The 26,043-nt window shown below is 37.7% G+C and overlaps 2 protein-coding genes across 5 annotated transcripts; one reads left to right on the top strand and one right to left on the bottom strand.

Moving 5' to 3' along the window:
- Positions 1 to 4,870: 4,870 nt before the first annotated feature.
- Positions 4,871 to 11,543, bottom strand: LOC143863246 (uncharacterized). Its single transcript, XM_077373919.1, has 3 exons — positions 11,401 to 11,543; positions 6,741 to 6,897; positions 4,871 to 5,084 (listed from the first exon to the last, which is right to left on the bottom strand). The coding sequence occupies exons 1-3, from the start codon at positions 11,401 to 11,403 to the stop codon at positions 5,038 to 5,040; spliced, it is 207 nt and encodes a 68-aa protein (XP_077230034.1). The 5' UTR covers positions 11,404 to 11,543; the 3' UTR covers positions 4,871 to 5,037.
- Positions 11,544 to 17,057: 5,514 nt separating this feature from the next.
- On the top strand, positions 17,058 to 23,034 carry LOC143855859 (uncharacterized). 4 transcript variants are annotated; one of them, XM_077365918.1, is made up of 4 exons: positions 17,058 to 17,447; positions 19,649 to 19,722; positions 19,883 to 20,019; positions 20,212 to 23,034. In XM_077365918.1, the coding sequence occupies exon 4, from the start codon at positions 20,345 to 20,347 to the stop codon at positions 22,706 to 22,708; it is 2,364 nt and encodes a 787-aa protein (XP_077222033.1). In that variant the 5' UTR covers positions 17,058 to 17,447; positions 19,649 to 19,722; positions 19,883 to 20,019; positions 20,212 to 20,344; the 3' UTR covers positions 22,709 to 23,034. The 4 variants fall into 4 exon arrangements, with proteins under 4 accessions (XP_077222033.1, XP_077222037.1, XP_077222043.1 ...); XM_077365922.1 differs by lacking the exon at positions 19,883 to 20,019; XM_077365928.1 differs by lacking the exons at positions 19,649 to 19,722; positions 19,883 to 20,019 and having other exon boundaries at positions 20,216 to 23,034.
- Positions 23,035 to 26,043: the final 3,009 nt, after the last annotated feature.

Below are 26,043 nucleotides of genomic sequence, written 5' to 3'. Positions count from 1 at the left end.
TCAAAATTTTTAATTATATACCATTTTTTTCCAAAATTTTGGTAATTTCGACCAAAATTTTGGTATGAAAAATATATTAATTTTTAATCGTGTACCCGATTTCAGCAGAAATTTTGAAACTTCAGCCAGAATTTCGTTTTTCATGAGGGCCGAAACGGTTACCGAAACCGAAATTTAAAACCTTAGTCATAAATACTCTAGAGGGGAGTGTCCCGCAGAATAAAAGGGGGGCGAATATATCAATTCCCAAGATAAAAACTGTCGGCTGTGTATTTGTGACATTCTGCACCCTCTTGACTTTAGGTTAAGGCTCTGTTCACTTGCGTTCCCAGGAAAGCAAATCCCTGGAGAACAACCTCTTTTTTTCCTTGACAAGAGAGAATTCTGGTGTTCACTTGCTTTCTCGGGAAAATAGCATTACACATGTGGAATTTCTACAATAAGTCAAAAAATGACATGGAAAAGCCCATTGCACACCCCCCCCCCCCCTTTAGGGATTTCATTTCCGACAAAAACACTCGGATTTCGTTTCCCAGGAAAACTAGTGCAAAAAGAAGGGCAAGCAGTTTCCCTGGAAATCATTTCCTGCTCAAGTGAACAGTCCAGAAATAGTCCAGGGAAACCTTGTCCTGCACAAATTCCCTGGATTTCTTTTCCTAATGCCACATCAGATTTCTGGGAAACATTTTCTTTTCCTTTCCCGGGAAAATAAGTGAACAGAGCCTAAGGGAAAAATTGCCAATGGGCGACACCAAAATACAAGAATTGTGAACTAGGGACACACTTTTGAAAAATTGTTAGAGAGGGATGAAATTGGGGTTATCAAGTCTAAAAAAGGGGTTATCAAACTCTCAAGAGGGGGTTATCAACCCTCTTTCACAATTTTTCAAATTTGTGTCTCCCGTTCACAATTCTTGTATTTTGGTGTCCCCCATTGGCAATTTTTCCTTAGTTTAAGTACTGCATGATGTATCCTAGAGATATCTTACACTAATCTGTGGAGCTTTCTATAAGGTGCAATCCCTCAACGGATGGGAGGGGTAGGATCATCCTATGTAGATGATTTACAAGGTGCAGCCTATTTATGTTGTTGTGGCCCGATAAATGAACAGTTTGAATCATGCCAAAGTGGGCCCCATATCATTTGACTGTTTTTTTATAAAAATTCAATCCATTTTCCAAAGTTGAAAACCAAATTCATGAACTTCTGCTACACAACTGATCCATTGGAATCCAATGGATCATACAAGATATGTAGATCTTGTCCGTTTAAATTCATTTTTTCCCATTTTTTGATGAGCTTCAATTGGAAATTTCGGTTCCAGTTAGATTTCGTTATAGTCTATGCATGTTACATTGTTTTGATTAAGTCCTAATCACTGCAAATAAATTTCTTATGCGAAGCATAATTGGAGAATCATAAAGAGTAGAGATTGATCAAATGTATTTGGTGCTTAATACCTTCCAACACCATTATCTAGGGGTGCAACTCGGGTCGGGTTGGGTCGGGTTGAGGCCAACCCGACCCAACCTGATTTCCAATCCGACTGGGTTCAACCCGACCCAACCCGATTTGCAATTCGGGTTGGGTTAGGTCGGGTTGACCTGATTTGATATGGTACCAACAGTTGACCACCTCAACTCAGGCCGGGTTGTTTTGGATTTTGAGAACCAATAGTGAGTCACCAATAATCAATTTTTGACTCACAATCGGTTCTCAAAATCCAAAACAAACAAGGACTAACAATTAATAAAAGGAAATGTTATCCGCACTACTATATTTTGATGATCACACTCCTCACTTTATTAAAGTAAGGTATGGCCCGCACCATAGGATTATCCAAACCGTCCATTGTGGACTGTGGAGACTATTTCAATGTTGAAAAAGAAAAATACATACAGAACTTCTTCAGACGGAATACAGTAATATTAATATAAACTATGATCATATGTATATGTTGGAATTAACATCACTCCTAAATGAGAATTTGAAATTTCCAATTCGAGTGCCCAACACCCCAACCCGACCCATCCTGATTTTCAATTCGGGTTGATTTTTCCCAACCCTAACCCAACCCGATTTGCGAAAAGCTTAACCCGCCCTGTCCCAATTCTTAATTACAGAACAATATAAGCCCTAATTCGTTGTTTTCTTCTTCATCTCTCTCAGTCTGTTGCTATCATGAATACCTGATCCAGAGAGTTGTTTTATCTTTTATTCGTTGATATATCTTTCTAACCTGATTATATCTATTTGTTGTTTGTTCAATATTGTAAGTGGATGCCCCTTGACATGGATCTGGTTAGGAAAAAAAACAATCCAACAACACATATGCCATAGACTTAAAGAAAAAATGGAACCATGGATCTTATTACAAAAAGGAATCTTGGGACTAAGCAAACCAAAAACCATAACAAAGAAGCTGATTTTGTCTCCAGGATTAAATCAAACAGTTGATCAATCTCTACTCTTTCTGATTCTCCAATTAGAGATTGATTGCTTTTGTCTCCATGAAATCCTTCTCTTTCAACTATTCAAACCAGCACCATTCAGCTAGGGTTCCTGCCTTCTTTGATCATTTGGAAGAGGTTTTTTGCCCTTTTCAGGGTATTTGATTTTGGATGGCATTGGCTATTCCTAATTTCCTAGTTGGGGTAATTGAAATTCCTCTCCACACATCGGAATCCAGTCGCTCTAATTTTCATTCTTTGACTTTTGTCCAACAAATGCTGAATAAGCAAATATTCCGGGTTTAGTTTTGTCCACGAAAAAACTAACCTGAAATCAAACCGGCCCTAAGTCTCTCATTTTAACTTATTTTTTGGGTTGAATTTAATGATAACCATAATTTTTTTGGCGTTACATTTACACATAAAGATTTACCAGCACGGGCACACCCGTTTTATTAAATCCGTTTTTTTCAAACCAAAACATATTAAACTCGTTTTTTTCATTCACCGTGCATTTGGCGTTTCCGTTTCTTTGACCGTTTTTTTTTTTTACTACGTCTTTTTTATCCAAAACTGTATTAAACCCGAATTTTTCCAGTCCCGTTTTTTTCCCGTATCACGTTTTGCTAACTATGGTTGAACCCGACCCGAGTTGCAACCCTACCATAGACTTTGGAACACACGAGGTCATATGTGGGTTGTCAGACAGGAAAAGCATTATTCGCATGGAATCCATTCAAAATTCCCCCTTTTCGGAATTTGACCTGGATATCATAAGGAGGCGACAAGGGTATCACATCATCAGATATGCAATTATTAGCCAACAAACATCCCTCAGAATTCCCCTGGGATGTCTATGTTATATTGGCAACCAAACAAGTAGGGCTTCAACTTGAGTCGGGCTAAACCCGTACCTGATGGTTTTAACCCGATTTTGGCTCGGGTTGGGTTGGATTAGGGTTGGGAAATGTCAGCCCGATTTAATTTTGGGTTGGGATAGGGTTGAGGCCTTGGCAACCCGACTTGAACCCAACCTCCATCTAATTTTATCTTGATTTTCTTTCAGTTATTGTATTTTTTCTGTTTGACCCAAGGTGAACCCGACTCAACCCGAAAACCCAACCCAATTTCGAATTAGATGAGTTGGGTTAGGGTTGAGAAATTTAGAGGCGGTTGGGTTAAGGTTGACCATTCCAACCCGACCCGAGTTGCACCCCTGCAAATAAGAGGTTTTGCTCTATTTCTTTTCAAGGAGAATGGGTATAAAACAAATTTTGCGACATTAATAGTAGGGCTGCAACTCGAACCAGGTTTTACCCGACCCGCATCGACCCGACCCGAAAATAGCCTGGGTTGGGTTCAGGTTTCATGGGTTTCGTGTCGAGCCAGGTTGAGCATTCAAAAGCCCGCATGAATCTCAGGTCGAGCCGGGTTTGAAGGGGCCCGACCCGACCCGAGTTACATAAGTTATAATATGTACATTTTTTTCTATTGTTAGTTAAAAGTTAAAAGTGAAAACCCACGCACCCACTATTATTGTATGTGAGTGTAATTTCTGCTTCTATGAGTTGAGTTGATTCAAGTGTTTGATTCAGCATTGTTTGATTGTAATTACAACATTGTTTGATTACAGCATTGTTTGATTCAAGTGTAATGTGAGTGTAATTACATCATTGTTTGATTCAAGTGTAATGTGAGTGTAATTTCTGCTTCTATGAGTTGAGTTGCCTTGCGAAACAAGAACTTTCCTTAAAAAATTGTGTCAAGGTGAAAAAACCCGACCCGACCCGAGATATTTCTCGGGTAGGGTTAGGTTCTCCAAAACCCGACCCGCCCGACCCGAGTTGCAGCCCTAATTAATAGGTTTAAAAATTGATTGCAAACTTTGTTCCACACGAGAGACTAAGTAATAAATGACACTCACCCGTAGGCAACTTAAGACCGATATTGTATAAAGAGGAACGGCAGAAGTAGCAAAATTAATTAAAATTAGACCCCTTGCTTTAGGTCCTGATATATCGGGTATATAGTATAGGACGCCCTCCAATATTCATAATATATCAGCTAATACCAATATGTTGGGAATATTTCACTATATTCTCGAATATTCATGATATATCGTTTTATACGTTGATACCGGTATCTACCAATAAAACCTTATTTCCCAAGTCAATAAGGTTTTATCTTGACCGAGTTATCCTCAAGTTTTACCCTTTCCAATCAATAAACTCCTTCGACTCACCCAAGTTAATGAGTTAATGAAAAGTTGACTGCATCAACCACTCTACCAGAGAGACTACCTTTTACCTTAGCAAAGTTCTCATTGGAGGCTTGGAGCCTAGTTTTTTAAACATTACAGACAAGCAAAACATGCAGAAGGGTGTAGAAAGTCCTAATAAGATGTAAATAGTAACACTGGTTTAGATCCAGCAGGAAACACTCTTTATTATTTTCATTGTAAATGTAACAATCCTAATCATCAGAGAACCAACATGACTGTAAAAAGTTTCCTCTCTTCTAATTTAGAAACTATGTGAGATAGATTCAAACATCACCCCATTTCCTAGCAGAACTTTGTCAGTCTCCTCAAGCCATCCCACCACTTGTGGCTGTTCTAATTATCTGAAACAGGGCTGCCGATAAAGGAAAAAGAAAAAAGAAAGAACATAATTCAATCAGATTTTAGAGTAGAAACTTTTTGCTTCATTTCTAATTCATTGACATTAGAGTAATTTCAGTTCTATTAATATTTTACTATGATTCCAATCATAAAACCAATTCTCCATCGAAACACAGACCAACCGGCGAAGTTGAACAAGAATCAAATATGACAAACTAAAATCAACCAATACCTTTTCAAGAGAGCTTCAAGAAGCTGTGCATTGAAATTAGAGTAAATGAAACTGTACATTCAAATGAGTGTCTTCCTCAGCTTGAAAGTTGGTGCACAAATAGTAAGGCCGCATTTGGCAGCCATGAAAGTTATTTCAATGGAATAGTAGTTTATCAGGTGGTGGGAGAAGGACAAGGAGGGTGGGTTAGGGAGAGAGTTGAGAGGCATGAGTGATGAAATGGTGGGAAGTGGCAGAAAAAAAAGGAAAAGGGAAACTCTATTCAAAATAGAGTATTTGTTTTACTTATTTTTCAGTCAGTTCTCACCCTCTCATAACTCATGCCCTCTCAATTCTCTCCCTCTCCCATTCTCCCTACCCCTGATAACTCAACATTCCATTGAAAAATATTCATGGTTGCCAAACATGGGCTAAAAGTGCAAACAATTCCTAATTTTACCCAAATGAGTGATGTATTTTTATGCTTCCCTACTTTTTTGAATCCATGTCATTTCCATTTGTACTAGCAGCCCAGAATTCCTGATGTTCTGGCCTTTATGATTTCAGAAAGGTGCAAAACCATTTAGAACAATACAATAGGAAAGTGGGACAAGAACCCCAAGTAGAAGAAGAAAACCAATTTGGTACTGATAATAATTGAAAATTTATCACTGCAGTACTGATTAGCATAGAAAAAGGGTGTAACATTCTAAAAATTTTCAAGTTTAAAATATCACAGGTCCAGGAAAAGGAGCACCAACATAAATACTTTCAGTTTGAAAGAACTACAAGAGATATCATCATTACTCTGGACAAGAAAACAAAACACAGGTGCTATGTGCAGACATTACTAGTAGTGAAAAAATGTGCTTTTATGATTAAATATTATGGAGTAGAAATACAGAGAACTTTAATAAATGCTAAGGTATTTAACTGTTATAAAGAAATTTATATCTATGACATATTAAATAGCTATAGAGAGAGATATTTATACAAAATAGTTAATAGCTATAAAGAAATTTACATTTATAAGGTTTTTTTTTTTTGAGAAGGATATTTATAAGGTATTTGATAGTTTAAGAAAACATTACATTTATAAGTTCTTAAATAATAAATAGGACCATCCAAGTTCTCCGATTATACATGGGATAGATAAAATATTTAAATGATATATAAAGAAATTTACATTTATAAGTTATAGGTATTAAATATTAAATCTTTAAAGGGAAATCTACATTTATAAGGTTTTAGATAAGCTTCAGGGCTACCCAAATTTTACGATTATAAAGTACTAAATTAGCTAAGCAAGGAAAGATGTGATCCACATATGTGATCTTCTACCATTTGGTTCCTACATTGCTGTTTAATACAGACAAAAAGATGCAGAAAAGAATCAGAAGCAAACATTAGATCAAACATCAATTATGAAAGAAACATAGGGAAGGAGATAGAACATACATGATCCAATGACCACGAAGACAAAGAAACCAAGCACAATTGGTCCGACAGGGTAATCATTTCCCTTCTTTACTGTTGTTTCTGGAACAGATCCCCTCTTTGTGATGTTTTTTTGAAATTTTGCTATTTTCCTGTCGGCGAGGCGCTTTGAAGTTGTCTGTCATTTGCAATGATACACAAGTCATAAACTCGTTCAATTGAAACCAAATTTGAGAGAACACTAATCTTGCAGTTCAAAATTTAACTGTACTCCACATCAAACAGCCAGAAAGAAAACATAGTGGTCAAAATAGCAACTGACTGGCAGCATTCAACACATACCATAAATGAATAATGAACCCATCTTTCTAAAATGTTAGTTCTTCATTCTTAGTTAATTATTTAAGAAACATTACTATCATGTTTCTTGGAAGAGTGAAGTCAAAGATATTTACTTTCGTCAGTCTCCTCTATCATGACCAAATACAGACATGCTCCTGCACTACCTAACTTTTATATAACAATGGCATAAACATTGGTTTTAGAAATATGCGCCATTCTTAGGAAATAGAAGCATGGAGAAGAAGTGCCTATCCAAAGTTTCATAATTGTCTAAAAGGTAAAATCTGATGAACCGATTTCAGATGCATAGGAATTAGGGATGAATTACCTGTTCACAATTTTGTTTGCTTACTAGAATCACAATCCGAAAAAAGCCAATGAAATTAAATTACGAACAGACTTCATTTACAGAAGAAAAAGGCTATGCACAAACATTATTCGTGTGAAAAATGTGTGCTTTTATTACCAAATTTTGTTGAGATACTAGCCAGAGCATTAAGTGTACAGTAATTAATAGCTATAAAGAAATCTGAATCTATAAGGTATTTAATAACGATAGAAAATTTCATATATAAAGAGCATAAAAAAGAAGGGCACCATAATTAACAGTTACCCCTTTGTCTTAAATAATCAAAAAAATATATATACCATCTTTGATTGCAATCAAACAGTAGTTTACTCAGAAGAATGATCAAAAGATCCAGAAAACAAAGGATCTGCGGAAATGAATCAAATCAACAAATGACTTCCACAGGAAAACGATACCTTTTCGTAAGCCGTTAACAAAAAACTATGTTTTTTTTTCAAACAAAATAACGAAAATTAAAGCACATCAAGGTATACTACATTAGAAGAAATTGTTCCATTAGGAATGCACAATACCATAAACCAGATAGACAACAGAAAACAAGCAATTTCCAAGGAAGACCATATCAATTGCAAGACCACTATAGCCTAATTTTGTCCATGCAGAGAGATCAAAACAAATAAAACAAGTGTCAGAAGCAAGACGAGGAAGTGACTTACAATTCATGAAAATAAAACAAATTCCAAAGAGAAACATAAAAAAAAGGTAACCTAATAACAGAAACCCTCTTCTTTTATGTAGAGATGTCAATAAACAAAGTGAATTAAGTGATATAATTCCTGAGAAAGAACAGCCCCACACGGAACTCACATAAATAAAAGACATCTGATCCATCAGACAATAGTATATCAAAAAAGGATTTCCATCGCAAAAGCACCACTTCCAGAATCAACATCTATAATCCTTAATTTATAAAGCAAAGATACTAAAACAAGTAAATTTTAGTTATGTTTATGAGAAGAAAATAAGTTTTGCAAACCCAGTGTTCGCAGGTTCTTAAGAAGACCTTTGGAGCGTAATAATCAGCAGTATCATCCCTAAAACAAATTAGGCATCCAAAATGTTCAAAATACAACTAGGGTTTGCCCTTGAGTAAGCCTTCAAGTTGAATCATCAATAAGTTTAATTCAACCAAAGATAAACATGCAACAGTTTAGCTCAAATCCAAGTATCAGATATAAAAATAAGGGCAGCAAGTCAAGAATCTGTGTACAATCCGGAAAGAAAGTGAAATGATAACTACATGGCTGAAAATCACCAATCTAGGGCAGATAGTCCAAAGTAGGAGGGTGGCTGATAAAGAAGTCAAGTTAGCAAAATCAGGTCAATAAAGTCAATATGACTGAAGTAGGATACGTCCCACCCGATAGTGAGTTTGTGTCAACCTCAAATCCCGCAACGTAGGAGGCCCAAGAGGAGGAGGAGAAAGAGCAAGGGCGGCATCGGCCACCGATATCACAAGCAAGGGTGGGGAAAAGCAATGAACCATGTGCGGTGAGCAGCAGGAACAGCAAGGCAGCAGCAAGTAAGAGATGTGGGTAGTGACGGAAGAGAAACAACAAGAAAAAAAATCCTGGACAACAGCTGTTACAGCAGTGCTGTCCGGAATGAAAAGGGGGGTAAAGGGGGGAAAGAAAGGGGGCAAAGGAGTCTGAGAAATGGTTTGCAGCCAAAAAGTGCAATAGGAAAAAGAGGGAGGTTGGGACTGTCTGTTAGCTGAACATGGTGAACGGTAGAGAAGAGAGTGGGTAAATGATCGGGAGAGGAGAAGAGAGGATGACTGTCAACTGTAAGGCAGTTCAAAACTGTAGGCCAAAGTTGCTGGACAGCATGGAGAGATGGGTTGAGGGAAAAGAGAGAGACGAGAGAAAGGGAGAGAGAAAGAGAAGAGGAAAGGAAGGAGGGACGGAGAAAGAGAAAAGTAAAGAAGAAAGAAAGGAGTAAGAGAAAGGGAAGGGAGATGAATGGAAGAAAGAAGAACCTTGGGAAGGCTGCTCTTGGCCCCTAGCAAGAATCACATCCAAAACTCCCATAGGGCTTCATCCTTAGGTCTTTTATATTGGTGGGGGGGGGGAGGGGTGTGTGTGAGGAGCTCGTACTTACTGTTTTAGTTTTAATTAGTATGCGCTAACTAAAATACTAAGTTTGTACTTTGAATTAGCGATGTTTGGCGCTTAGGTAATGTGGAGTTGTGGACAGCCCCCACATATAGGATTATATATACCATAGAATTGAAGTAAATCCAGGCTGAAAAAAATAAAATAAAACCCAACTAGAATAATCTCATATAACTAAATGAAGAAAATAGAGTCCTAAAGTAGGTTGTGTCCCATTAAAAAACATAAGAAATGCAAAACATTCATAAACTAACAATAAAAGAGAGACAGAATATCATTCAGAGAGAGACAGAGAGAGTGATCAAACAACATCAGCTCTGATGGTTTCCGAAGATAAACACATAATTTCCGATATAATTAAACCCTAACTTTCAAAGAATAGAGAACAAAACAAGCAAAAGCGGAAGGTTCAATGGGAATGTTAACAAAGAACAGAAATTTAGAAATTTAACCTCTCGAACAGCAATGAATGAAGCGATTACCAAAGAAAAACAAATTATTTCAGAAATTGGCACCGTAAATCTGCATCTTTATTATCAGATACATCCAAGGATTTAAATTTCGGTTTCGGTACTGGTTTTGGACCCCTTGAAAAAATGAAATTTCGACCGAAATCCGGCAAAACAAGAAAAAGAGTATTTTATTCAATATAAAATTTCGGCCGAAATTTAGGTAATTTCATTCGAAATTTCGGTAAAATATTAAAATAATTAAAAAAAAAACAAAACAGGGTTTTTGGGTGAAATTTCAGGGAAAAATTCCGAAATTTCGGCTGAAATAAAATACCGTTTCGGTTAATAGCGATTTCGGTGTTGGGCTCCACCAATTTTGGATTTCGGTCGAAATTTAAAACCATGATACATCAAAACAAGCAAATTTAAAGTGATCCTTTCAAAAATCAAAGAAAGAACAGAAATTCCACCTAGCAGGCAACATCAGATGAAACGATTTTCTAAATAAACGTAACACATTCCCAAATCGACAGCTTAAAACCCTAATTTCACGAATAGATACATTAGAACATTCAAAATCACTCCAAAAAAAGCAGAAAATATTTGATCATGAAATACAAGGTGGAGAGATCGAAATCTATAAAAATAATAACGCGAGAAACGATTTCCTAAATAAAATGCATCACATTCCCAAATCAACAGCCTAAAACCCTAATTTCACAATCAGACACATTAGAACATGCAAAATCGATCCAAAAAGGGAAAAAATGTTTAATCATGAAATAAAGGATTTCGAGATCGAAATCTATTAAAAAAAATAATAATAAATAAGGCGAGAAAAGATTTCCTAAATAAAACGTATCACATTCCCAAATCAACAGCCTAAAACCCTAATTTCACGATCAGATACATTAGAACATGCAAAATCAATTCAAAAAAAAAACCGTTTAATCATGAAATAAAGGATTTCGAGATCGAAATCTATAAAGCAAAATTAGGTTGAGAAACGATTTCCTAAATAAAACGCATCACATTCCCAAATCAACAGCCTAAAACCCTAATTTCACGATCAGATACAGTAGAAAACGCAAAATCGATCCAAAAAAAAAAAAAACGCTTAATCATGAAATAAAGGATTTCGAGATCGAAATCTAAAAAAATAAAAATAAATAAGACGAGGAACGATTTCCTAATTAAAACGCATCATATTCCCAAATCAACAGCATAAAACCCTAATTTCACGACCAAATCAACAGCGTAAAACCCTAATTTCATGATCAGATACATTAGGACATGCAAAATCACTCCAAAAAGCAGAAAATATTTGATCATGAAATAGAGGATTTAGAGATCAAAATCTCTAAAAAAAAAAATTAGGGTTTCATAACGAGGGAAAATCTTACCATTTTCGTCGGAGATAGCGAAGGGAAGAAAATACGTAGAAAATGAAGGTTTGTTCGAATGAGGTCTGAGTTAGAAGAGAATCCATGTCTATTTATAAGCTGCTGAAAATACCGCGTTTTTCTCAATTTACCGTGTTTTTGGTATTGACTAGAAATTTTTGGGTTTTTTAATGAGACGTGTGTGTTTATGTATTTCTTTTGTCTCGTCAATATATCGCGGTTTTTTTAGATATTTCTCGTACAAAATAAAACGCGGCTGACCAAAATTATAGTTGAATTGACACGTGGCGGGTGGATCATGATATGAGACGAAACGTAATACCAAAACGGATAAAGAAAGGCAGAAATGGTGTGATTAAATTAGGGAGATGATAAACTCGCACCTGCTATGGGATAATTCGCACCCTTCACTCTGAATCGACGTCAAAAAGCGTCAAAAAAGAAGTTTTCGACTATCACGCTTTTTGACGTCAATCACTTTAAATGGCGTGAATTATCCTACAGTGGGGTGCAAATTTATCATCTCACAGGTTTGGTTGCGGGAATTTTTTTGGTTCGTGGGACTTTTGTAATCCTAGGAACCAAAATAACCCCGCACGAAACCCTACCCTGGAAAACAAAAATACTCCCAGAAACCAAAAATAAGCTTCTGCAAGCTTATTTTTGGTTCCTGGTATTATTTTGGGAAGGGATGAAAAGGCAATTATTACAAGAGTGGGATTAAAAAAATTCACCACACAAGCAATCACTATAAGAGTGGGATTAAAAAAATTCTAGTGCTAAAAAGCAGCCAAACAGAATTTTTTTTTTTCCACGATAGTCCGGTCAACCAAACATGGGATTTTTATTTTACCGGGATACTTCCAGGGAGTTTTTTTTTTCCATTTCGTCAATTTTTTGTTCCAGAGAAATCCAAAGAACCAGAAAACTCCGGCAACCAAACGGAGCTGGTCTTAGCATCATCTTCGTACACATGGCACTTGATTCGATGAATCTGGTGACCAACAAGTTAATCTTGGCCATCCTCATCGCCCTGTGAACAAAAGATCTTAGCCCTTTGGATCATCATGAAAAATAATCCACGCCTTTATAGCAAAATAAAATAATGTTTCTCCTAGTAGGGGAACAGGGGGTAAAACATTCATTTATCATCTCCTAAAAAGTGCCAATACCAGTGACTATAACTATAGTAATTGGAATTGAGGCTTCTCTCTCTCTCTCTCTCTCTCTCTCTCTCTCTCTACTAGGGGTGCAACTTGGGTCGGGCTCAACCCGAACCCGACGGGTTCAACTCGATTTTGGCTAGGGTTGGGTTAGGGCTGGTAAAAGCCGACCCGATTTTTATTTTGGATTGGGTTAGGGTTGAGGCCTTAGCAACCCGGCCCGACCCGAACTCGACCTCCATCCTCTAACTTTTCATGGATTTCTTAGGATTATGTTTCTCTTTGTATTTTTCTTTTGGCCCTAGATGAACCCGAACCCAACTTGATGCAACCCACACCAAACCCAAACCCGATTTGGAGGTGGGTTGGGTTAGGGTTGTCCATTGCCAACTTGAGGCTTGGATTGGGTCAGGTTAGGGTTGAGGGAATGCTATCTCGGGTTGGGTTAGGGTTGACCTCAACCCGACCCACGCGACCCGAGTTGCACCCTTACTCTCTACAACCAGCTGGTGCTTAGGAATGGATCATGAACAGGGGCAGCTTATTTATATGATCTATCGTGGTCCTCGTCATAGGTAGATCATGGCCCAAAAATCTTCTTGATAAAATGATCTTAGCCCTATGATCTACTTGGTGTAAGATGAATGGATCAGAAAAATTAAATATTTAACCCATCGATGAGTACATGATCTACTTGGTGCAATTTCTTCTGTGTACTTAGTAATGTAAAGTGAAGAGCCTTTAAAATCGTAAAACTAGAGTTTGGTTATATGGAATTGTGGCATACCGTAGAAATAAGTTTCATCAAAATCAGCATATTATTTTATTTGGTAGAGGAGTGACAAGATTAAAAAATCATCCACATCAAAACATATAAGAACTATGAAATGGCGACCTAGAGTAAGAACGATGCAAGAAACAAACAATTGCACCATGTGTGTGATTTTTCTAAAACAAAGGAACAATTGTGATGTGGTGGTAGAAACATAATTGTTTCAGTTCCTTCCTAGGTTGTAAAACCAATTTCCCTAACATTAGTCTTTTGTAAATGATAAAAAATTAAGAGAGAACATTTCCTACACACTTGTGTAGGTAAGTTACCTGCACACTACCTTAAAATACAGTGGGGGCCCACATTGTTTGGGTGATCCAAACCATTCATTTGAATGATCCTCACATAGATAGGGTGTTCACAAAAAATCAGATCCATAGGATCATCCTAACCATTCAAACTATGGAGGCAAAAAATGGACTAATTTGTGAAGGTACCTCCACAAATCGTAGGGTTAGGATGATCCTATGGATCTGATTTTTTGTGGACACCCTATCTATACGAGGACCATTCAAATGAATTGTTTGGATCACCCAAACAATGTGGGCCCCCACTGTATTTTAAGCTAGTGTATAGGTAACTTACCTACACAAGTGTGTAGGAAATGTTCTCTCAAAAATTAAACATATTAAGCATATATTTTGGGAAGTGATATATCCGCCCCTTTTGATCACCAGGAACACCCCCCTGTCAGTGGCAATCAGTGGCATTGAATTCTTCTGACATAAGTACAACAGCCTCTCTTTGGTCATTGATACACTGACAGGGGGTGTTCCTGGTAATCAAAAGGGGGCGGATATATCATTTCCCTATATTTTTCGTGTTTTTGTTTATTTGACAGTGCATTTTTTTTAAACAATTCTGTATTAAACCTGAATTTTCTCGTACCATATTTTTTGCCTCACGTTTTGCTAAAAACAAAATTCTCGTCAGAGGCATAAAAAATTATTTTACAAGGCTTTTACTTCCCAAAATAAAAGGTCTTCCCTCGTATCAAAGAAAATTTCAACGCCGCCGGTCCTTGGTTATGTTTGGCAGCAAGAGGTATGTTTTGGGGGAGTTAATAATAGGCTTTTGAATAGATCTGAATTGCTTAGTAAGATGGTCAAAAGAAAGGTATGTTAGACTCTTTCTCAAAAGGAAGACACTTAATAATGGGTCCACTTCCACCCCGTGTACTTGGCTCCGAGGTTTTTCATGTTTCCTCCTTCCATCCTCTCAAGTCTCTCCCTCTCTACTAGACCTGGCAAACGGGCTGGTTGGGTTGGGTTGGGTTACCCATGGGTCATGCGGGTGCGGGTTAAACGGGTTGGTTGGGTCAAACATGACCCGCATCCCTACAGATCAGCTCTTAGGTGACTTTGCACCCACTTCGGGTGGGATTTTTTGTCAAAGAGTTTTTTTTTTTTTGGGCCCTTCTATGTATGGATTCACGCCCTAATTTTCAAAATGGACGGTACAACCCGCACCATAGTATGATCCAAACCGTCGATTTGATGGGCCACAACGTAAATAGGTTGTGCCCCAAAAATCATTTCAATAGGAATACCCCAACCATCCGCTCTATAGAAGTTCCCATAATGTAAGTCCCTCTTTAGATTGGAGGGTTAGAATCAACCTATGATAATGAGTTTTTGGGCACAACCTATTTATGTTGTGGCCCATCAAATGGACGGTTTGAATCATCCTATGGTGTGGGTTGTACTGTCCCTTTTGAAATTTAGAGGGTGAATCCAAACATAGAAGGGGGTGAATTTATCACTACCCTTTTTTTTCTTTTTCTTTTTTCCGGTGAATAAGGAAATGTGGATACCCGCGTGTTCACCCGACCCGGCCCTTGTTTTGGCGGGTTGGGTGACCTGGGGGTTACTTTTGTTGTGTAACTCACATGTCAACCTGTACCCGCAAATTTGCGGGTACGGATTGGGTAGACTCGCCGGCACGGGTTGATTTTGCCTGGTCTACTCTCTACGCATCTCTTACAACTCACCCCCCCTACTTTTTCTCCTACTGCCCACAGGATGCCCGTTTGGGATGGGACCGAGACCATCTGGGTCACCTTATGATGTTCTACAAGATCAATGGTCTTGATTTTAAATACACACCCAAAAAAAGTAGAGTGGGGCCCACCTATCTAGGTGATCTAAGTTGTTCATTTGTTTTCCACACAGTGGAAATGCTGTCAGAAAATCTTCTTTATAGGATGATCCTAACCATCCAATATATTTGGTGTAAAATTGATGGCTCAAAAAGTGTAAAAGATGGCAGCGTAGTAACTTCCATAAATCAAAGGGTTAGGATTATCCAATGGAGACTATTTCCAGCTTGTCCATTTTTGAATGATCAGCTTACATGCCCACTGATCATATATAATATCCATAGATGTTGTATAGCGAGATCTCAACCGTAGATGTTGTATAGCGATATCTTAACCGTTCACATGACACCATTTCCATCTTCTAATCGAGCGGCATGGATTATACGGTTAAGATTGATCATATCATGGCTTACCCTTACCCATGGTGGGGCCTACCAGATGGTTGGTTCGAATGATCCAACAGAATACCCATTGTAAGATAGTGATGTGAAAAGATCAATGGCCTTGATTTCACATTCATGATTCTCTAAAAGATCAACGATCTTGATTTCACATTCATGTCTTGTGGGACCCAAAAATTGCATGATACCATTGATAGTGAATATGGCTTTCTATCATAAAGATCCTGACCACACAATTTTGTAGTCCTAGATCGAGCAACTGGGTCTCTTTTCAATGTAGGATCAGACAATCCAGAACGTTCTTGTCGGGGTCCACAAAATCGACGGCTCTCATTGCCAGATCCTCGCATCTAGTGTGTTGTGGACACCATTTAAATTGCATGTTACCATTGATCGTGAAAGTGACTTTCTGCCTGGTTGTTTTCTATCATAAAAGATCTTAACCATTCAATTTTCATCGAGCAACTGGATCTCAACAATTAGACACCGGGATCCACAAGATCAACGGCTCTCATCACCAGATCCATCGAGTAACTGGATCTCAACGATTAGACATCGGGATCCACAAGATCGACGGCTCTCATCACCCGATCCATGCACCATGTGTGTCTTGGACCCCATTGAAGTGGAGGGTTTCTTCAAACAACGCGGACCTTAGGCAACTATTCAATCTAAACGAGTTGAAAAGACTAAATTTGCCCTTTTGACCTTTATTCTTAGACAAACTCATAAGGTCAAATAAGTCATTTCACATGGCATCTTAGTATTATTAGTGTGTTCTTAATTATTATTCAAACATTTGAATAGGGACGTAGGTAGTAGAATCGGTGTTGGACACCAACGGTGAAAGATCACTTTCGGTGATGAAAAGTGGGGCCCACTTGTTTTTGACCTTTAAAGAGATGGTGGGACCAAGTGGGCTCCACAATTTCATCACCATCCAGTCATCAATTGAAAAGTTTCTCCCTTGGAATCATCGGATCTATTCCAACTAAAAATTAAATAATGCATACACCAAAATTCAGTGCATTACCCATTCCCCACCATTCGATCATGATAACATTAGCTACACATGGGTGGGACCCACCACTCACAAAGTGGGCCAGACACATCAAAAAATTCAGCTCATACACCAAATCATAATATACATACACACACCAAATTTCTAGTATATAGAACATCAAATTCCTTTCTGATGCTTTATGTTGGCAGATGCCTACCATTGATTTGAATGGTTGGGCCCACTAGTGTTCATAGTTCAACGGTGGTGAAAAGTGCATACACTGAAAGTATGGTGTATAAACTATACACCGGATTATTGTCACACTGCCGGAATTTTGGCCGGCGAATGGTGGAAGAATCTGACACACCAGCCATTTACTTCTCCTCTTCTCTCCACCATCTTTTGTTCTTCTTTTTCTTCTATTTTGTTTATTATAAAGGCTTTGTTTATGCATTTTTAAAAATTCCCTTCGGATTTGCAGAGATTTTAGAGGAAATGGCGATTTGGGTTTTGTTCTTCATCTTCATCTCTATATCCCTTGCCAATCTTTGTAAGTTTCTGCACTAAATATTAGTCAATATTCATAAGCTTATTGGGTTTTTTTTTAAAGCTCTATATAAGGAAAAATTGGGATTTTTTTATGTTTTAAAGAGAAAAATCAAGATCTGATCTTTTGAGGTTTTTGGGTGTTGATTTTTCTCTTTTGATTTGGGTCTGATATGGGTTTTGTTTCAGTTTATTTTTTCTTTCTGGGATTTGAAGTAAATTAAGGCTATTGAGTTATTAATTTTAGCTAAATTATAGGACCTTTTGGGGGGATTAATTAATTCTTTGTCCATTTTCTTTTGGCTGAAAGTGAAAAATTACATGTTTTGTTTTGGGGTTAAAAATTATGGAAATGATCTGCATCAGGTTGTAAGTCTAGTTGTTATAATTATACTAGAAAGGTGTTTGATCCGAGGAACTGAAAATGTAATTTTTTTATTAAACAAATCACCATGGAGAATTTGAATTTTTATTTCCAAATCCTACATCTGTTTCAAACGAAATTATGCACTGATTGCTTCAATTTATTGATTTGATAGCTGTGTTGTGTGAACTGGATTTATAGAATTTGGGTTTCTAGGCTTGTTGTAGGTGTGTTCATGGAATTGGATTTATAGGATTGAAATTTTAAGTGTTGTTATAGATGTTTTATGAGAATTGGGTTTTCAGGGTTAGATTTTCAGTATGGAGTTTGATGTTTGTTTTTGGACTTCTATGAAATTGGAACCCTAGAAAGCCGCAAATTTGGTTGTTTTTGTCAAGGAAAATTGCAGAATTTCTATGTTTCTCTACTTGGATTTCATATCCATGTCTTGAGAATTGGGTCTTGAGACTTAGGAGTGGTAGGGTGGTGATAGTTTTGTTTTTGGAATTGGGTTTTTAGGTTTTAATACCGTAGACATGGTTACACTGTTGGGTTTGTGTCCACTATCTGTCCTTTCTGCTATTGGTTATGCTACAGTTCCTCTAGGAAAAGTTTCTGTATTTTGAAACAGTCTGTTTTAATGGCTATATAGTGAGTTTGGACCCTGTTGCTCAGTGCAGAGGAGGGCAGGACAAAGTATGGATTAACTTCAATCCAACAAATATGGATGATTATTTTGGTCCATGTTTACAGTTCATAGACAATCCAATTAATAAGTCGTTATGGGAATGCTCCCTCTGTTATAGACCAGGTCCCCCTGGGCCAGCGAATATGCCCATTGGATTTTCTTGAGTAGCCTATGTTGCTCTCTAAAACCAGGAAGGGTGGATAGAACTTCTTATTGGAACTCTGTGACCTTGGATTATATTTGTAAAAAGAAAACCTTGCAATTTACAGAAAGTGCTCTCATTGTTCGTAAATCTAATTCCTCACTCTTTCTGCCGTTCACTCTAGGAGGAGAATTTCCTCCACAGGTTGGAGTCGTTGGACCAAGGCAGTATTTTATGCCATATATTTTGGCTATGATGCCAATATATGGCTATTGATACAGATATGGATACAACGAGCGGAGATATGACTCAGAATTTTCCAAAATCCAGGACATTGCCATGGATTGATGTATCCCATGCCATAAGATATCGTACAAAACATTTACAAATGATAACATAACTACATTTAATTTAGAAAAGAGTAATGCTAGGGAAACCGAGAATAGGACCTAAAAGGGGACCTAGCAAATTGATTCACGCCACAACATCACAAGTGAAGTGAGCCAGCCCTTAATTTTAGGGAAATCATCAAAAAGTAAATTTTTATTGAACACATGGCATGTTCTCATTCCAGGTCCTCTGCTAGGTCCTATTCTGGGTCTCCATATCATTTTCCTTTAGAAAAAATAAATTAATGCTGCACTGGTTATAGCTTTTATAAGCTCACTTGAGATTTTAATTGCAAATTTGCAACACTAAATGTGATGGTTAATTTGACATACAGAAGTATCCATGCAGTATCGAATACCGGTAACAAATCATGTCAGACATGGTACCTTGGGCCTATGGAAGTATTTGGGGTATCAGGGTTATGAAAATAGTTGATAAAGGTTTTAATCTAGTGTTGCTTCTCTAGTGGTTAGCCACTCACCAATTTAGCCCTGTGAACTTGGGGAGTGCCCTTCTTATAGATTTTTTAGCATCTAAAGACTCTACATGTTGGCATGAATGACAGTCAAATGTTGGTCTGTTTTTATGGCCATGTGAACTTAATGGATGTTTTCTTTGTAGATGCTCAGACTTTCTCCAACTCAATCTGGCTAGCTTCCTTGACCAGTAGTGAATCACAACTATTACTCAGCTAGGTGAATCTCTTAGTTCTTTCTAATAGGATTATTACAAGTATTACTCATCTAGGTGAACCTCTTAGTTCTGTCTAATAGGTTTAAATAGTTGGCAGATAACTTTGCATTATATTTAAAATATTACTGATGTTCTCTTTTAAAACTCGGTGGAATGTGGCAGGCTTCAAGTCTCATACAATATGTCTTCCAACTTAAATGAAGTGAGATCTAAGTTTGTGACTGGACCCATCATTTTACATCTGGGTTGGAGAGTGTTCCTAAGGCCGTCTATATCTAGTTGTATAGAAATAGAAAAAGGTGTTTTTATCAAGGATTCTTGGTGCTGATCCATAATTAGCATGCATTGCTTTTCTTGTGACTTCTTTTGCTCCTGTATATATTAGCATCTAAGTAACTATTTCTGCTTAGTTTGAATTAATGTGGATCCTGTTTTCTGTCACTTCTTTGGCACATATGGTGTCAGTAATAACTATCTTTTGTTCTTTGCAGCCAGTTTCATATTCTCAGCTTGCACGAAGTATTCAACAAAGATGAGGTTTTAATTTACAATAAATCAGTTGTATCTAGGGGGGTGATAGTTGTTTTTCTCGAATTGGGGTGTTAGGTTTTAATTTTTTTCGATATGGATTGCAACAAAGATGAGGCTATTAGAGCTAAGGAGTGTGCCGAGAAGCGAATAGTTGAAAAAGACTTCACTGCTGCAAAAAAGTATGCCATAAAGGCCCAAACTTTGTATCCTGAATTGGATGGCATATCTCAGATGTTGGCCACCTTGGATGTTTACGTTGCTTCAGAGATTAGACTCAACGGAGAAAATGATTTCTATTTGATTCTTGGATTGAGCCCATCGGCGAACAACGATACTGTTAAGAAACAGTATAGGAAATTGGCTCTTATACTCCATCCTGATAAGAACAAAACGGTAGGAGCAGAGGGGGCTTTCAAGTTTGTGTCCGAAGCGTGGAGCACATTATCTGATAATGCTAAAAGAAAGGCTTACGATATGAGGAGAAAGCCATCATCAAACTCTTGTGGCAATCAGACTACTAATGTGGTTCACAATCATTCGAAGTCATCATCCTCTAACTTGGCTCGGAATAATTTGAAGCCTTCGACCTCAAATGCGGTTCACAACCATTCAAAGTCATCGACCTCAAATGTGGTTCCTAATCAATCGGGCTCTAATGTGGTTCCCAATCATTCAAAGTCACCGACCTCTAATGTGGTTCCCAATCATTCAAAGTCACCGGCTTCTAATGTGGTTCATAACCATTCAAAGTCACAAAACTCTAATGTGGTTCGCAATCAATCAAAATCACCGATCTCTCATAAACAGTCGAAGCCTCAGACATTTTGGACGGCATGCAGTTCATGCAAAGTGCAATTCGAGTATCTGCGGATATATCTGAATAACAGACTCTGCTGTCAAAACTGTCGTAGAATCTTCATGGCGGTAGAAACAGGAAAAGTACCCGTCAATGGTACTAGCCCATTTATTCCTGGGTCATTTTCAAAGAAAAAAAGGCAAGATAGCAATGAAGCCACTAGGGTTACATATATTCCGAGCGATAATAATACAACTTTTGTTGCGAGGGCTGTCTCCGGATTTCCTTCTCAATTTGTTTCGGAGTATCCAAATGTGATACTTCACTGGAGCCCACTTTATGGAACGTCCGGTACTGTTGCGAGTGCCCATACACCATCTACTGCGGCTAATAGTGCTGTCCATCGAGCTTGTGACAACATAAAAGGAGCGTGTGAGAAGAAGAATACTACTGCTAAGAGCAAGGATTCCCGTAAGAAAATGTCTGGCAATGTAGCTGCGGACATGGTTTCGGGTTCCAATAAGGGCGGTGATACAGTTCGTATGGTTTCCACAGCTGATAGGCCAATGAAGAGAATGAAAGTTGACGGAGGGATTTCTACCAACAACCAAGAAGTAGCGGCACCCAAAACTGCTAATTGTGAAAAATCTGAATCAAGAATGGCAAATAGTGATCGAAATGTATCCAGTACAGTTGGGTCGCGTTCAATTGCGCCAGCATTTGATGCTCGAAAGCTTCTAATTGAAATGGCGAGAACCAAGATTCGTAAGAAATTGGAAGAAATGAAATTAGCTTCAGCCTCAGCTTCCCATGAGAAGGATAATTCTGAGACTAAAGATGGTGATTCTGCAAATGGTAATAACCTAGAAATGCCAAGAGTAGCTGACTTAGGTGTTGTTCATGGGAACCAATTAGGGCAGGATGAACCAAGATCGATCTCAATAAACGTCCCCGACCCCGATTTTTATGATTTTGATAAGAACCGCTTGGAGGAATGCTTCAAACCAACACAGATATGGGCTTTGTATGATGACGATGATGGGATGCCTCGGTTGTATGCTCTGATTCGCAAGGTCATCTCCGTGAAGCCTTTCGAAATTCATGTCAGTTACTTGAATGCCAAAAGCAACAGTGAGTTTGCGCCAATAAATTGGGTGGGATCCGGGTTTACCAAAACATGCGGGAATTTCAGGGTGGGAAGATTCGAAATCATTGACAGTGTCAATGTTTTTTCTCATGTCGTTGGTGTAGAAAAAACCAGTAGAGGATTTGTCCAAATCTATCCCAAGCAAGGTGAGATTTGGGCTGTTTACAAAAATTGGTCGAGTGATTGGGATGAAACCACACCAGATGAGGTTAGGCACGAGTATGACATGGTTGAGGTCCTTGAGAATTACACGGAGGAGCTTGGAGCTTGTGTTGCTCCTCTTGTTAAATCTGTTGGGTTCAAGACAGTTTTTGAAAGGGATACTAGTCGGAATATGATTCAATGGATTCCGAGGAGTGAAATGTTTCGGTTTTCCCACCAAGTGCCGTCATGGTTTCTTAAAGGAGAGGAAACAAATAACTTGCTGGATGGATGCTGGGATCTTGACCCGGCGGCTATGCATGTAGTAATGGTAGAGGCCGAGGATAAATCAGACAGCTATTCGAAATCTTAGTGAAACACTTGATTTGTTATCTCATGATTGCTTTTCGTGAAAAAGGCCAATTGAAGTGGAGGGTTTCTTCAAACAACAATGAGCCGAGGCAACTATTCAATCAAATGATTTTCAGTGGAATTTTCTGAAAGGTAACAAGTACTTACTACCCATTTTGTATCATTTATCAATATCAAATGTACAATACATGTTCATGGGATGTCATTAAAAAATTAGACAGGACAGCAGAATTTGGAATCTCATAGGTTTTGTAACTTCTGATTTGTGGGATTAATTGAAGCTGTTGCTATATCTATAAGGAAGCAGAAATGCAGAGTTGTCTGTGATGATTTTTATCAGGTCAGTTTTTTTTTTTTTTTTTTTTTGATTTTTTAGGAAATACTCCTACTTAAACATGATTTGGGTGGTTGATTCTATCTATGTAAAACTTGAAAACTGATTATTTGCTCAGTACATGTAGATTTGTATTCAAATTCTGAAATCTGTGACTGCTTTCTCACTAATCCTCTTTAAATCAGTTAAACTATGCATGCCTGATTGAAGTCTTAGGGCCTCTTTGGATACTACCAAAATTGATCCTTATTTTTTCTAAATATCTCGAAAATTTAACCTTATTTGTAAATAAGATTATTTAACATTAATCTTATGGGCAGTGATAAATCGACTCCCAAATATCTTAAATCGACTCCCCATGTGTCTTTCTCTCTCCTCTGGGTTAGAGAGAGAGAAAGTGGAGAGAGAAAGATACATGGGGAGTCGATTTAAGATATTTGGGAGTCGATTTATCACTCCCCTAATCTTATTTGTGAATGGAGCATTAAGGCCACATTGGAAGCCATTAACTAAGATATAGAACTGTTATGGCCAGTATTCACATATAAGATTCTGAATATTATTTCTTCTCATTTGCAATAATGATTAATAACTTCATATGCAAAGAAGTAGTGGTTATTTCTTCTTTGATTAGTAACCTCATTTGCAAATAATGTTTAACAAACTTGTATTCAAATTATTTTGAGTAGCATCCAAAGAAGCTAAATATTATATAATCTTATGATTATTCTCAAATAGTGGTTAATGGATTCAAAAATAAATCTTAGGTGCTGTTTTTGTATATAACCATATCTGATTGAAAATCAGTTTTGGTTGCAATCTTTGGCTCCTCAAAAACATAGTTGACTAATACATCTATAAACATCAATAACTTAGAATTCATAAGCAAAAATACATAATACCGGACAAGGTATCCCAAAAAAAAAAAAAAAGCAACAAAAGGAGAGTACTCTCTTCTCCCCATTTTAACATGAACCCTTGGTGGAGCCCACAACCTTCCCTCTCTCTAAACACTAACCCTTTTTAGGGTTCAACAACTTTATGGTTTAGATCTTTGAACAAGGTAGGCCTCACTATATTTTTCAAAAACTAGCTGCACCTATGTGTATACACCTTATAATGTGTTTTTTTTTTAACGAAAAAATACTTGGGCCCACGTTGTTTGAAGGTTGGGCACTGAATAGGCCATACTCATAAAATCATCTCTGTTTCTGCCATAACATGCAGTCTTATATATTATCTCCATGACTCCATCTGCCTTACCACTCAACATGAGAATAGAGTAGGACTAGCTACAATCCTTCTGCATACACACATTCCACTGAGCTCTTGGATTTTGGACGACCTCCCTTCAAACCCTATATGTTACGAACCCGAATCGGTTCGCAACGGATTTGATCTTCTTAAAAGGAAGATCGACCTCTTGATCCATTTCAGGGAAGGATCAGTCCTCCTTTGTGCAGAAAAACACACTTTCTGAAATAGATTTCTTCATTGAATTTAAGAAAGGCTCATACATGTTATTTATAGAAAAACCCTAATCTAGATAACCCTTTTCTCTAAGAATCATACTTCTACTAAACAACTAAGAGAGCAAATCTAAAAGTAACAAACAACTAAACTGATTTATTTCAGCTAAGGTGGGACCCATTTATGCACGTAACACTATCTCTGGTGAGAATTCATCCATTGGGAGAGGATGGTAGGGGGGCTAATATGTCGCCTCTACCGAAGATGGTGGTAGAGGTTGTAGTACACGATCTCATATGTTAGACAGTGGTAGGGGTGAATAATCAAAGCGATAAAAGGAATCACAATCCCTTTCTGCAATTGAAGAGACCATTGAGAAGGTCGATGGCAACATCAATGGTTTGGCTTATGCCGTCAAGACCAGTGGATTTGATGTAAAAGAGCTGTTAGCATTTGTCTAAAAGGTGGGTTATATTCCTCAAGAACTTCAACGTATCGTCTTTGAGCCCTCTCGGACATTGAAGGCAACTCTGGGTTAGTGCATGCAGTGAAATTAGGGGTGCAACTTGGGTCGGGTCGGGTTGAGCTTCTGTCAAAATATGAATAGGAATCAACCCAAACCCGACCTGATTTTAAGGAAAAAGCTCAACCCGAATTTCCAAAAATCGACCCGAGTTGCACCCCTAAATTGAAATAGGGTTCATCACTGAGCACTAATGCTAGACTATATTTACCTTTACTTTTAATATTATAATCTTATGTGTGTGGAGATGTTTCAATCTTGTAATGGTTGGTAAAAACTTGATTGCTTCTAATGGTTGTTTAATGTGTGGGAGCTATACATACGATTTTTGTGAATATAGGGCGTGGAATATCTTTTGATTGTATAATGGGTGGCACCAATTGAGGAGAAGATGAGAGAGCACCGCTTAAGATAGTTTGGACATATCCAAAGTAGGCCTTTGAATGCTCTGGTGAGAAGAAGCGACACGTGCCAAATTGGTGGAGTAAAAAGAGGTAGGAGCAGACCTAAAACAACATGGGTAGAAACAGTGAGGAAAGACTTGATAGCTAGGAACATAACAGAGAACATGACCTTGGATACGATAGAATGGAAGAAAATGATCCACGTAGAAGAACCCAACTAGAGCCAGGATTAGAGCTGGATAGATTTCTTTCACTTTCTTCATGAAATTTTTCTAAATGATTCATTTAGCCGACCCCAACTAGTTTGGGACAAAGGCTTTGTTGAGTTGAGTTGAGTTGAGTATAATGGGTTGCATAAGCTTAAAATCCTTCTTTGCAATGTGCAAGATCCACTAATTTTACAGCCCACATTTAACCTTTTGGGTGGCAAGCATGTTCTGTTTATTTTCCTTTTCCATCTTACCAAACATTCTATTGTAATTTTTCAAATAGTTTCCAATGACAACCAAACTATACAATTCTTGCATGCCTTGGTTTTCCATGACAACCAAACTAAGTATCTAGCATTTTCACCCCCTCTCTACTCTACCTTTTGCCTTAAAAGT

Source organism: Tasmannia lanceolata, unplaced genomic scaffold (assembly GCF_043159265.1).
Source record: "Tasmannia lanceolata isolate RefF3 unplaced genomic scaffold, GAP_Taslan_0.1 ptg000003l, whole genome shotgun sequence".
Classification (NCBI taxonomy): Eukaryota; Viridiplantae; Streptophyta; class Magnoliopsida; order Canellales; family Winteraceae; genus Tasmannia; species Tasmannia lanceolata.
The sequence above is the reverse complement of the archived record's forward strand: the minus strand, read 5'-3'. Positions and strand labels throughout refer to the sequence as shown.